Here is a 14,196-nt window from a genome sequence, read left to right on the forward strand (position 1 = left end):
CAAATATTTATATGGCCAATTAGTTTCACTTACCAGTCGAGTAATGTCAGTTGAAGATGGATACGTAGTATGACAGATAGGGCTGCCCTCTTTCAAGATGGCGATAGGCATTACGAGAGTCATACGCATGCGCGAGTTGACGCTATGACACATACTAACATCTGATAGGCTGTGACGTAATCTACAGACATGCGCAACGAAGAGTGTGAGACACCATCAGCCGATCCAGCGAGGTTAGGATGTTTTTAAAGTTTCATAACAAACACTTGTTACGATACTGTTCACATGTTACTACACATATGTAGCCCATCCTATTGATTGGCCTTATTAATGCAATATGCTGTTTACACTATCCACATATATCCCTTTGTATATATGTTTATATCCATAAGGGATCCTATTGACACAATATCATGTACGTTTTCACTATGGTTTTTTCACTATTTTATTAAATGTATGTAATTGGTTTATTTTGAAATATATATATATGCTTTGTGTGTCACACTGTTATGCTTGAGAAAGGCTCATACTGAGCTGAAACATCGCACATGGAATAAAAGGATCTTTATCCAATATTTGGTAGTGCTGCCTCACTTTCTTTTGTCAAAATTGATCATCTGATGTTATAAAAGACAAAACCGTCCGCTCACCTTCACACTTATTCCCAGACACTACGCTTGAAATGCTACGGACAAATATCCAGTCGGTAGAAGGTAGGGCAATATGAAAGGATAACATCCAGCACTCAATCCACAATATAAAAGCAAGAGACTTCTCATCTGAATAAAACTTTCCTGCGAAGAACTCTTAGGTGTGATTATGAACCTCTTGTTTGAAACGCGTAAGCATCCTTCCTACTGGTTTTCAATGGGATGAAAAAATGGCTCTTGCTTTTAAATCATGGATCAAGTGCTGGAGATTATCCTTCCTACTTCCATCTGCGTGGAAGATTCAAAAGAGATGCAAAAATGTAACACCTTCCAAAAAAATCCCAAACTTTAGATCCACACAAAAAAAAAAAAAAAAAAAAAAAAAGATAGCGTGTACGTTTAGCATATACTCATGCGTCAGTATAAGTTTTGTTTTTTTTACTAAACAAAAAAAAAAAACAGACAGATATTACTATATCTAAATCGTTACAAACTTATTGCATTACGTTTGCCTGCGTAAGCATTATGGTCCTTTCCTGCATACTGTAAAAGAATCCCCACAACGCACAGAATTTTAATTTTTTATTTATTACAGATCAACCACACGGCTCCTGTACAGTCACCCGAGAAGAGGCGGCTCACACCAAGGGCCTACTGGACATGTAAACGAAGGACGCAAGAGCCACAACACAAACCGTTAATGCGATGGGAACAGTAGAGGAACAAAACTGATTATTGCTTGGCATTGATGATCTCGATAAATTCTGGCTTCAGTGAAGCGCCTCCCACCAGGAAGCCATCGATGTCAGGCTGGGACGCCAGCTCTTTACAGGTTCCTCCAGTGACTGAACCTAAAAACACAAGAGGGTAGAGGCAGAAAATAATTGTAGTTCAATAAGAACGAAGCAGTAATTACCTAAAAACAGCAACAAACCAAAAACAAGCTCATAGTGCAAGGTAGAACCACCATACAGCAGTATCTGATGGTCAACACAGATATAATCTACATCCCGAGTGATACTCCAGAGCTGCATTCACAATTGTGCTGGAAACAAAGCTCGTCAGCCCATCCCAAAACAGCTGATGTGAGCTCCAATAATCAGAGATTACTACAGTATCTGGTGTAAAGAATGTACAGATCTTGTCCAGGACTCTGATGTGCAGACGCACAAGCAGGGAATGCTGGGAGATTTGACCTAAAGCAGGTTTATGAATAAAGCTCTGGAGTACAACAGCCTGGAATTCAGGACCAGTACAAGATAAGTAAAGTAATGCATTTGTGTTCAAAACGTGGACATATGCTCGAGTGTTAGGGTATGTTCACACAGTTCACAAAATACAGCTGAAAATACTGAGCAGTTTTCAAGGAAAACCATTTCCTGATTGTCAGCTGTTTTTTAATCAAGCTAGTGTTTTTGGAGCGGTTTTTCTATTGAGTCAATGAAAAACAGCTCCAAGTAGCGACATGCACTTTTTACGGGGCACCTTTACGCACAGTTTTTTTTAAAATGAGGCATATAACAAAAAAAAAACAAAAAAAACACACCCCATCGGAACAGAACAACGTATTTCCCATTGAAAACAATGGTGGATGTTTGTAGGTGTTCTGCTGATTTTTCAGGATGTTTAGGGCCAGAAAAACGGCTGAAAATAGCCCGTGTGAACATACCCTTATTCTGTGGAGAACTGAAAAACTTAGTTTTTTTGCCTGGAATACATGTGGGACTAAATCATCTTCATCCTCTAAGTTTAGCACTTGCGAAAGTGAAAGTCTTCATTTCATGTGCAGTCCCTTTAGAACTTTCACTATGCATAGCAGTTCTACATGCTCATAGTATATACACATCTCTAGAACAAGTTTTCTGAAAGTGGTTTTCCTCCTGACACGGCTCCCACTCTGAGGAAAACAAATTTAGCAGAAACCAGTCTGTGTGCCTTTATTTAATGGGCAAAGCACCTGTGAAACCCACTCTTCAAATCTCATCTCCTTAAAGAGTCTCTGTCACCACATTATAAGTGGCCTATCTTGTACATGTGATCGGCGCTGTTATGACCTATATTAGCTTTATGCTAATGAGTTTCTCAATGGACAACTGGGCGTGTTTTACTATATGGCCAAGCGGGCGTTGGAGAGAAGTGTATGACGCTGACCAATCAGAACATAACTTACATGACTAAATTCCTCGTTTGTAAAAGAAGTGCCAAGTGTTAAATACTCGGATACACCCTCCCAGAAAAAAATCATAGCCAACATTTCTGATAATGTGAATAATCCCAGGGACGCCATACTAGCAGCAGGACCTAGAAGCTTTTTAACGGCGATACTTTACCTCCATAGATAATGCGAACTGACTGGGCAACTTTTTCAGAGACGTTTGACTTCAGCCAATCACGTAGCTTTATGTGCACCTCCTGAGCCTGGATACAAGAGAGTACAACATGAAGGTTCAATATAAAACGTTTATACATTATATAAAAAGAGCCCCCACTCTGGACCCCTCTAGATCCAAGAACATATGCTCTGCAAGAACAGCGCCAAGTCTGGTGGACCCAGAAAGTCCATACGTGACATGAATAAGTGGCTCGTATGTAATGCTACGTGTGGTTAGCTGTGGCTTTCACGGTGATCGCGGATCTGAGGGGGCGGGTAAAGAAGCCAGTCCCATGATAAGCTGCACTGTAGGGTTAAATGATGCGTTGACATAGCGATACTAGTCCGATGCTGTGCACCTGCAAACGGTTCAATACCGTAAATTCATATATCTGGCTACTAACCTGTGCGACTGCACAGGTTAGTAGCAAGACAGTACGTAGTCACTGGTATGATGTGAAGCGGCCAGCGCCACACTAGTGAGCAGAGGCGCCCGCACTGAAAACAGAACATGGGGGTGCTGTGCAGCGCGTGCACCATTTTGTTTTCAGTGCCGCGCCAGCTGCACCACATCATGCTGATCGCGGAGACACAGCATGGTGCGCGTGCGTGCGATCAGGTCAATGGCTGTAACACAGCCGCAGCCTCGCTCTAACAGCGGCGATTAGAGAACCCTCTGATCTCCGCCAGTATCCCCTTGAATGCGGCAATATATAGATATACGCCAGTACAATAAAGTTAGTCAAGTTGAATAAAAACAAAAAAAAACCTGTAAAATACAAACATTAAAATACAAGTCCCAATAGATAAAATACACAGTTGGTATCGTTGCGACTATTTTCCTGCACAACAAATGTAGTGTTATTTATGAGGATCGGTATACGCTGTAAAAAAACAAAACCAATTTATATAAGTTTTTATTTTGGCAAAAAGCATACAATAACGTATTGGTATGGAAGTCCAAATTCTAGTATCATGGCAACCCTACTGCACCGGCTCTTTTCATCAGAAAGTTCTCTTAAAGACAACAAGGCATGGAGATCTGCCCGGAGGACCATTCCCCCCCCCCCCCAAAAAAAAAGAGCAATAATTACTAGTAGATCCAAAACCGTGCTAAAGTGGCTGGACAGGCTGGTGGCCCACATGAACATGGGCCGCCAACTCTTCTACCGAATGTAGTAGAACCGCGTAGAAATCCGGTGAACACATTGGCCACCTCTATTGCCAGGTACCAATCCGGAGAGATTTGGGCTGACTGATTTCTATACTGAACAGGACATGAACCTGTATATTTATTGATGAAAAGATCCTTCAATGGTCCCGATGTCTAGTAGTGATCAAATGCCTATGGAGGGTCTGCTGTGGCCATGGAGCCCGGGGGGGGGGGGTGGTACAGTACTTACTTGTTGGGGTGTGGCGGTCTTTCCAGTACCAATGGCCCAGACTGGCTCATACGCCAAGACGACCTTGCTCCAATCCTTTACATTATCTGCCAGGGAGAAGGGTTTACATGGATTATCTGGTGACAACTGGAAAGATGAGCAATTAACACCAAAGACTTGTGTGACCAGTGGAAGTCCGAGCCCTAATGGAATCCACAACTTATTACAAGCAAAGTCTGTATAGACCGCGCTGCAGGAGGTGCGCAGAGCAACGGGACTAGGAGAGTCCTACAGATCAGGCGAGAGCAGCAAGAAGGATCACAGCCGGCTACGACCATCTCTCCCCCTATACAACCGGTGACCTTAGTTAGGGGATAAGGGAACTGGTCTTCATATTATCACCCCTATTACCAACGAGGGAGAATGTGCTGTCATTTAGAGGGACAGTTGTCTTTCCTATACAGGGATAAGAAGTTGCAAAAAAAGAAAAATGCATGAGGCACCAGAGTGTAGGGCGATGGGTGGCATTTTTTGCAATATTTAAGGAGTTCCCTTCCAAAAAACATGCGTGGCAGGGGGGGGGGGGGGGGTGTTGAATATATTTTATTTTAGAATACAGGTCTTATTTGTGCATGTCAGGAGGGTGACAATTGTAACAGCAGTGGAAGAGTTAAGGCACAATTCCAACTACCCAGTTTTATTGTTGATTCAATGGAGGTTTTTCACATTTTTTTGCAACTATGCAACAAACTCCGCCGACTCCCTAATGAATACTTTTGTTGTTTGCCAAGCAGCAGCCTGAATAGGTTTGCATTGCTGCTAAGAAACGGAGGCCATTATCCAGGCTGTTATGGAGACAGAAGAACGTTCATCTACATCACCGGAGCATCCAGTCCTGCCAGGTCCCAGCGCTGGTTTGGGAGTCTGTGCTTTACACTGTTGGCCAGACAATATTTCAAGAAAATCACGTGTAGCAGCTGAAGCACAGAGGTGGTGAAAGCTCAAGGACTGTTGAGTAACACGATCCAGTTATCAACACAATTTCAGGACTAACCGGAGTGACGCCTATTCTAAACTGACCTATGCATCTCCATGGTAACAGACAACAGAGCTCTGCGTAGTCGGAGGCTCGCTAATTTAGTAGGTTCGTAAGAAGTAGGGGAAAGAGAGAAGTAGGACTGCAAGATCAGGCTACAGAGTTTGTAGTCTGTTACCATGGAGATGCAAAAGTCTTATTTAAAAAATAATAATCTCAAAGTTGCTTCATTTTAGATGCATTGCCCTAATAAAAAAAAAAACAAAAAAAAAAAACCTGAAGGTGGCCAGACCTATAAGGCCGGGTTCACACCGTTTTTTTGCAGGAGGAAAATCTGCCTCAAAATTCAGTTTGGAGTGCCGCAGGCAAAAAATTCCACGAAATACACTTTCTCTGCCTCCCATTGATGTCAATGGGAGGTCAGAGGCGTAAACACCCGAAGATAGGGCATGTCGCTTTTTCCCACGAGACAGTATTTCCGCTCGCGGGAAAAACGCCTTCACCACCCATTGAAATCAATGGGAGGCATTTTCTGCCTTTTTTGGCCTGTGTACAGTAACGTAGCATCCCACAACATGGATTCAGCATCAATAGTGATGTAATGTCGTGTAGCTGCACCATCCAATCAGAGCCCAGAGTTTACATACGAAACCGGAGGACTGAAAGCAAGAAATGGCGCAGGATTGGAGCAGAATTTGGACAGCAAGTACATTAGAATCCCCCTCCCTTTTTTGGGGAGGGGGATTTGTCGAAATACTGGAAAATCCCTCCAAAAAAAAATTACACTATTGGGCTCAGGGCTACTAATATTTTTTGTAGGAAAACTCACCTGCGATGACCTTAGTCTGCTCAAAAACAACTTTCTCTGTAATTCCAGCCTCACGCTGATCCAACTTCTCTCCGATACAGGCGATCACCCCGACATTCTCAGACAGAGCATGTGCCACTTTCTGGCCAATCAGCTGCAAAGCAGAAAAAAATAATAAAATATATATATATAGTGAATGTAGGTTACAAAAGCACTCTGAATTAAAGGGTTATTCCCTCTTAGTCCACAGCTTGCCATTCATTCACTTTTGCAATTTGGGTCTTAAAACCGGTCTGTTTACCAGGACTGCTGCAGCCCTGGCTTAAATGAGTAAGAAACAAGTGAGAAACAGCGCCACTCTTGTCTATAGGTGGTGCTTGGTATTGCAGCTCCGCCCAACTCACAGATCATGGACAGGAGAAGCATAGACACTGGAAAATAAAACTTCAAGCGCACAACTCCTTTAATGCCTGATCTCCTTCTGGTGTAATGCACAGAACCTGCACAGCAGGATCCTGGTGATCCATTGCAAAAAGCGGGTGGAAAAAACCCCCCCAAAAAAACGACTAAATCCATCAATATTACCAGACCATTATCTCACCTCATCAGACTCCCCGAAAACATGTCGCCTCTCGGAATGTCCCAGAATCACCCAGGTGACGCCGACGTCTTTGATCATGGCAGGGCTGGAAGATAAGGGGTTGTTATAGACAGGCAGCAGCTCCTTATACATGGTGTACGCAGGCAACGTGCAGAAATACACACCTGATCTCTCCAGTAAACGCTCCCTTTGCCACTTTGTAACAGTTTTGTGCGGCTACTGCAAATTTTGCGTCCAGCTTCTGGCGGGCAAAGTCCAGGTAAATGGTGGGGGCGCCGCAGACTACATCTGGAAAGGAACAGGTAAGGTTTCACTTGACATGTCCTTCAAGAAGAAGAACTCTACAACATATTGGGATAGGAATCCATTGCCCCAAGCCCATTTTAACTTGATTCTATGATTCGGAAATTAACTTGTCCTGGTCAATGGGAAATGCCTGGAAGCCAAATTATCAGCTCAACCCCAATCTCATGGCCAGCAACAAATTTCAGTTCCCCTTTAACAAACACCATTGCTGCCAGTCATTAAACGGGTTGGAAAACGTACTGTAAATATATCCCTGCGAACAGAACACGTTACCCAGTCTGACCTATAACACTGGGGTAACATGAGGTGGGGGCAACAGGTGCCAGCTCTGCTACACTGCCAGCTGGCTCACAGGGCAGTGAAAGGAGCCACGGTCCAGCATCAGTTCTCCGGCTGGGAGGGTCAAGGTATCAATGAGTCTTTACACTCGTGGCATTTCCAGAAGTTCAGTAGCAGAGACCCGTGCAAAAACATTCCACAGCAAGTAAAAAAGGGTTGCGGATACCCCATGCGTGGGATGCCAGTGCTTACACCCCCCCCCCTGTATTTTACAAGGGGTAGATAGCCAGCAGCACTGGTGCATTTGTTTCTAAAAAAGGACTGACAGTTTCCCCAATATGAAATAATTGAGGCAGCGATCCATTTGCTTAGTAAATAGCATTGTTCCCCTACATACAGACATTACCTGCTTGTTGCTGCCACTAGGGGGCGATCTACATACAGCCTGATATGGCTCCCATTGGAGAATAGGAGTTGAATATAGATTGCCACCTAGTGGTGGCAACAGGTAGTGGAGATATTTACAAGTCTGTATGTGGGGGAACAGAGGAGCGATGCTCTGCACTAAACACGTGGCACACTGCAGCCTCATCAAGTATTTAAGAAAGAGGATTGTTCCCAGAGAGACCCAATCATCAAACGCACAAGAAGTTTCACAAGTGATGCGCTCCTTACAAGCACTGCTTTTAGGCAGTGTTCACACGACTCAAGCGTTACCACGATTTTTGCAATTACAGGAAATGGGGCCGCTTTCACTGCGGCTCGTGGCAAATAAGACTGACCGTGATGTATGAAGTCAGCCTAAGCTTCATTCACAACTACATTTGGTCTATTATTCTACCCAGTCACAGGAAAAAAAAAAAAAAAAATATATATATATACACACACACACACACACACACACACACACACACACACACACACACACACACAGACACTAAAGGGGCGGTCCAGTTTTACAAAATAAAGCTTAATTTTTGTATAATGCAAAGTGAATATACTTTCTGTACCCATCTCAGTTTTCAAGCACTCTGCTTGCTGCCATTAAATAGGAACCTCCATTGTATACTTTGAGGCTGAAAATCTGTCTTGGTCACGTAATAGACAACGGTGCAGGGCACGTTACAGTACAGATATTAGAGTACTGCCGGACACCGATGCAGCGCAGCAATCTGATAACTATGTAACAAGCCCTTCACCTCATCGCAAAATCAGCACAGAAATGTATCTTCTGAAAGTTTTTAAAAAAAACAAAAAGGCTTCAAATCCATAACACCAAGCAGAGATCTTGAAAAATGTAGCAATTTTCCTGTATACTTTCTGTAATTGCTAATTTTTTTATTATACAGAACCAACATTTGCCGAAACGTGACAAAAAGGCTGTGCTAAATTTATGGACACCAGTGGACCCAAATGCAGCATTATTTCTCCCATCGAATATGGGAAATCTGCGTCGGAGGATCTGTTGCAGATGTGAACAGAGCCCATGAGGGAGTGAGGAGGAGAGCTGCTCTTCATACAGTGCTCACCATCTTATTACAATTGGCTGAAATGTCTCTCCAAATCCATCACCCCATATCCATAGAGCTGTCAAACTACCATCAAATTGAAACAAAGTTTTAAATTTTTCAGCTGGTAACTTTTCCTGTTCACCTGGCACTAGTGGCCAAAAACCCACCGGCGACTGACTGCGGCGTTATCGCAGTTTAGGGCAAGTTCACACGTAGTATATATACCGCAGATTTTCTTGCAGAAAATCCACAGCGTTAGGCCTCGTGCACACTTCCATCACCGTTTTAGCTGCAGTTTGACGGATCCGTGTGCCCGTTTTAGCGGCCGTGTGATTTCCGTGTGCACTCAGTGTTTCCATTTCCAAGAATGGTACGGTCCAGGGTGCTGAAAGAGTTAATGGGCTGCACTGATCGGCGGTAACTCTTTCAGCACCCCAGACAGTGACTAGCGCTGAAGAATGACCACGCTCGGCGCTCGCAAAATACAATTTTAATGAAATAAAAGAATAAAAATAAATCAGTTCATACTTACCCAGAACTCCCTGCATTTTCCTCCTGTCCAGCCTCCTGGGATGACGCTTCATCCCATGTCACCGCTGCAGCCAATCACAGGCTGCCGCGTCATACAGGAAGGTCGGACTGGAGGAAGAGGAACTTGTCCCCAAGACAACGACCGGGTACGTATGAGCGGCTTTATTTTATTTTTATCTGCAGCCTCTTCTCTCTATCAGTGCTGGATAGAGAGAAGTGGCTGCCGATTAGTGTAATATATCTGTAATGTATTTCTGCCCGCCCGGCCGTTGCTAGGCAACGGCTCAGTCACACACGGACGCCTTCCGTGTGCCTTCAGTTTTTTTGACGTCCCCATTGACTTGCATGGGCCTCACAGTCACGGAATCTGGGACCAAAGTAGGACATTTTCTACTTTTGTCGGAACGGAGCAACGGGACCGGCAAAAAACCTGAAGTGTGCATGGCCCCATTGAAATGAATGGGTCAGGGTGCTAGTCAGAAAAACGGCTAGCAGCCTGAAGGAAAAGACTGAAGTGTGCACGAGGCCTTAGGCCACGTGCACACTTCCATCACCGTTTTCACAGAGAGACGCGTCGCCATGGCTACACAAGTGACAAACTGTTTTACGGTGTGCAGTTTTCGGCAGTGGCCGGAAAACTCCACCACAATTTGGTTCGATTTTTCGGCTGGAATTTCTCGCGGCGCCCGGGGCGGATATGTTGTGTGCTTTTAAGCAGCACGTGTGAATATAGCCTTACTGCGGTTTTTGGTCACAAGCCGTGTACAGGTGAAACATGTCACCAGTACAAACTACATGGCCAAAAACAGCTGGTGAGGTGGCAAATCACAACATTTATAGGGACAAAGGAAATTTAAAAGGAACACTTCCGGCAAAATTGATGGGGAGGAGACGGACGGTCACTCTGTGAATCACTGTTGCGTGCGCTGCCTCTCAGGCCCCCCCACTTAGGGTAATTTCACATGGGTCGAAATTGCTGCAGAAAACGTAACCATAAAGGAGACCCAGATTCTGCAGGGAATTCCGATTGCAAGTCTGCACCAAATAGTGTTTAATATGGTGCAGATTGTCAGCTGGATTTGCTGCAGAGAAGAGGGCGGGCGCGCGGGGAGGGGGGATTTAAGAAAACAAAGCACAAGACCACTATACTCCCCTCCCCGACACTTTGGTTTCCGTTTTTCTGACGGTATCGATAGCGCAGTCTACTCCGCTATTGATTGTCAGAAAAACGGAAACCTGCCGGAATGATGACGAACGGAAACCATTAGCAAGGTTTCCGTCACATTGATATCAAACGGTGACTGAAACGGAAGCTGCGGTTTCAGTTTGACTTTCCGTTGTGGGGTACAAATTGCCCCATGTATGGTCGCGTTATGATCATATCGTGGAGGTGAAGCCACCACCCCCCCCCCTCCTATTGGACACATTAATAAAAGTACCTACTGCAAATAATCAGATTTTTGAAGGATCCGTGCATTAAGTATGCCAGATGACTATTTTTTTCCCAACACATCTGCTTGCGGTCAGTGTATGGAAGTTTACATTTAAAAGCTATAGACACGTCCGGATAATGCCCCCAGACACGGGTGTAGAGTTCGCTACAAGAGAGCTCCGATACATCACAATGGTGCAGGCAGACAGCCGCAGCATGCAATCGCACCCGACATTGTCAAGTCATTGTGGTTTTTATATCAATTTTGCTGCGTTAAGGGAATGGTATGACACTTCGCCCCTGGATGTACACAAGCTCATTCACTGACAGCAAGCAGATCTGGACAATGGTGATAAATTGAAACAAACTGTAGATAGAAGATACAAATATGTATAAAAACTCGATAGGTACAGACAACTAATCCGGCATTGGACCAATCTTGTATGGAGAGGAGACTGGAGAGGGTGCGGTGTTTTGAAGATCCAATAATCTGGTGTGATGCCGGATTATTGGACATTTACTATAGGATCCCGTATACCGAGCCCTCCCGCCATCAGTATATGCAGCCTGAATCCCGGCACATCCCCACCCCCTTCCCTCTGCTATTTTTGGACAACGACTCCGTTTATTTTGGGCACATGAAAAGGTTAAAAGTCACGACCTTCACATCATCCCAAGTGCAGAGCAGACTGACTGAAAGGTCAGAGCTGTTTATAGGCAGTGCCGCTGACCCAGCTGTCAGACACCATGGGTTAAAGGTCACATGATAGCCTCGAGCCCGGGGACCAAACCAATCCTTGTGCTCTATATCCTCACCCAACGGGCAACGAGAGCCGGGACGATGGCACTGGGTTCAGCAAAACAAGCTGTCCACATCACTGCAGCCAGCGGGCACATCCTGGTTACTGTCTCTTTAAAGGGCTGACACTGCAGAGGGAGAGAGTACGTGCCTGTGAGCACAGAGACCGGCGGCTGCTGCAAAGGGGAAGAAACAATCATGACAGTAATGCAGCCACCCATGCCACAACACTGGACACAGTCAATGCCCAGTCTGCCCTTCCTATATACACACTGCATCCTGGGTCTTGTAGTTCTAGTACATGATGGGCACTGGTCTAGTTATAAAGCAATCAGTCTGTGGCCCCTTGGCATCATTTCCCTGTATTCTAGGTCACCCCTCCCCCATATCTACAATGAATCCTCAAGCCTGGCATCTGGGTGAAGTAGCGTGCCCAGCCTGAGGTCAGTGCATTGCACACGAGTTGGCGCTGTGCTCATTAACGCTGCACTAAGGTCTTCCACTTCACTACGGGCAGCCCAGTGTGGACTTTGAATAGGTTCAACCATCCATCGATATGTTCAAGGACGAAAGGGTGACAGGGGGGGGGGGGGGGGGTGTAGCGGAGGCCTAAACAAGCTGGCACTGCCAACCTCCGCAGCAAAGGGTACATGCAGGTCAGGACATTTCTAGATGGTACATATATCTGCATAGACACAATTACAGAATTAACGGTTAATCGCCATAGTAACAGGAAGTTACGTTACACGTTCCGGGCAGTGACGAATTAACCCATTCACTGCATGGCACACACCCACCAAGTCAATCAGCCAGGCTACACTAGACATCACACCAATCGAGGTTATGTACCAGCATCAGGGTCTACAGTAGGGGTCAACTACAACCTCCGGCTGTCAGTGCATGCTGGGAGTTGTAGTTCCACGACAGCAGGAGGTTGCAGACTACTGGTCTACAGGAGAATACATGAAGGACCAATCTTAACCCCCCTCCCCATGTAATCAATACCAGGAGCCCAGAGCCAGTTAATAACCCACATTCGCCCTTGAAAGATGCAGAACTTGATCTCTAAACCACTCAGGACCGTTCCTGTACCAACAAGATGCAAGAGACAAGACAATTTGGGAATTAAAGGGGGGAGTCCTACTCTATGCAGAAATATATAAACCATAAAGATCTCGGGGGGAATCTGACCTCTGGGACCTACAAGAAGGGGGCCATAGCTTCACTAAGGTCTATTGATCATCATGGGCCCCCAGTTATCCTCCAAGGGTGGAGGATGGAGGTCAGGGTGGGGGGCACCATGCTTGTTTTTTTAATTAGGACCAACAACTGGACCCATCACAGTCCTGACAGATGGAATAAACGATCATTGGTCAGATCCAATCGCTTAAGCGCCATTTATCTAACGGTTACATTGATCGGCAGATCGTTAATAATGATCGTCAGATCTACGGCCAGTTATAGAAGGCATGCACACTGCTGCTTATGGCCAACAGATATAAATGACAAGGACCCAAAGGGCACAGACTATGGCCCATGTAAGGATTAAGGACCCCCAGATCAGGGCACCAACCCTATATGTAATGCCCATTGCCCCCCGCGCATTACAGAATATGGATGAGCTGCAGTGGTCCCTGGTATTAACTCCGTCCCTATAGACCCGGCTATTACGGGATCCGCGCCCCCCACCTGTCTCCGTGTTGACCTTCGCGCTGTTCATGGTGTCGATCAGCTCCCCCAGACTCTTCTTGTCACCGTTCAGCTTCCAGTTCCCACCTACGAAAAACTTCCTTGGAGACATGATGGCGGCAACTGCGGGATCGAGGAGCTGAGGATGAATCGGGCGCGGTGGTAACAAGAACACCTTCTCAGCACGGCGCCTTTAAATACTACTAAGGACACGCCCACTATCTGGGCAAAGGTTCCGAAGCCCCCGCCCACTGACGTTTTGACAGGTCGGTGTACGTCTCCAGGCCCTGGGCGCCATGTTAAGTGTGGGCAAAGTCTAAATCTGCCAATCTATGGTGGAGAATTCAGATGTGATTAGCGTTTTTGCGGGGAGGTCTTATTACAAGGCGCTACATGGAGGGGACATGACTGTAGGTTGTTACATAGATTATTATTATTCACTTTCATCATGTTGATTTTAGCAGCACTTTCTTAGGTCACGATTGCACGGTCGTAATTTCAGTCCGTATCAGTTTTATATATTTCTTGCCATTGGGAAACACATATCCAGGCCGGTTTCACGGAGCGTTAAATGGGCACATTTTTCTGCCTATCGACCAGCCAGACGGCGATGATGCTGTTAGTTCAGGTCATTAGACACGTGGCCGGGCCGAGATTTGTGGCCATAATACACGTGCATTTTATTCGCGTGTAACCAGCTGTATTCCATGTTTCATCAGAAGCCTCCGCCAAAAATCCCACAAAATTGCACAGCATGCAGACCTATTTTGTCCGGTAAAATGACAGAAACCCAACGGAACA

At 45.4% G+C, this 14,196-nt stretch overlaps 1 protein-coding gene across 1 annotated transcript; it reads right to left on the minus strand.

Moving 5' to 3' along the window:
- Nucleotides 1-1,219: 1,219 nt before the first annotated feature.
- On the minus strand, nucleotides 1,220-13,595 carry TPI1 (triosephosphate isomerase 1). Its single transcript, XM_075842949.1, has 7 exons — nucleotides 13,396-13,595; nucleotides 7,013-7,136; nucleotides 6,849-6,933; nucleotides 6,269-6,401; nucleotides 4,425-4,510; nucleotides 2,981-3,068; nucleotides 1,220-1,501 (listed from the first exon to the last, which is right to left on the minus strand). Exons 1-7 carry the CDS (start codon nucleotides 13,505-13,507, stop codon nucleotides 1,383-1,385), a joined length of 747 nt encoding a protein of 248 aa, XP_075699064.1. The 5' UTR covers nucleotides 13,508-13,595; the 3' UTR covers nucleotides 1,220-1,382.
- Between the last annotated feature and the right edge of the window lie 601 nt (nucleotides 13,596-14,196).

This window comes from Rhinoderma darwinii, chromosome 11, assembly GCF_050947455.1.
Source record: "Rhinoderma darwinii isolate aRhiDar2 chromosome 11, aRhiDar2.hap1, whole genome shotgun sequence".
Lineage (NCBI taxonomy): Eukaryota > Metazoa > Chordata > Amphibia > Anura > Rhinodermatidae > Rhinoderma > Rhinoderma darwinii.

Bases quoted from the DNA above. Each gene is read 5' to 3' on its own strand.
- TPI1 (XM_075842949.1), bottom strand. From the start codon at position 13,507: ATGTCTCCAAGGAAGTTTTTCGTAGGTGGGAACTGGAAGCTGAACGGT. The intron at 7,137-13,395 runs GTGGGGGGCGCG...GTTCCTTTCCAG, and splicing joins GAAGGTCAACACGGAGACAG to ATGTAGTCTGCGGCGCCCCC. The intron at 6,934-7,012 runs GTGTGTATTTCT...CTTATCTTCCAG, and splicing joins GCGTTTACTGGAGAGATCAG to CCCTGCCATGATCAAAGACG.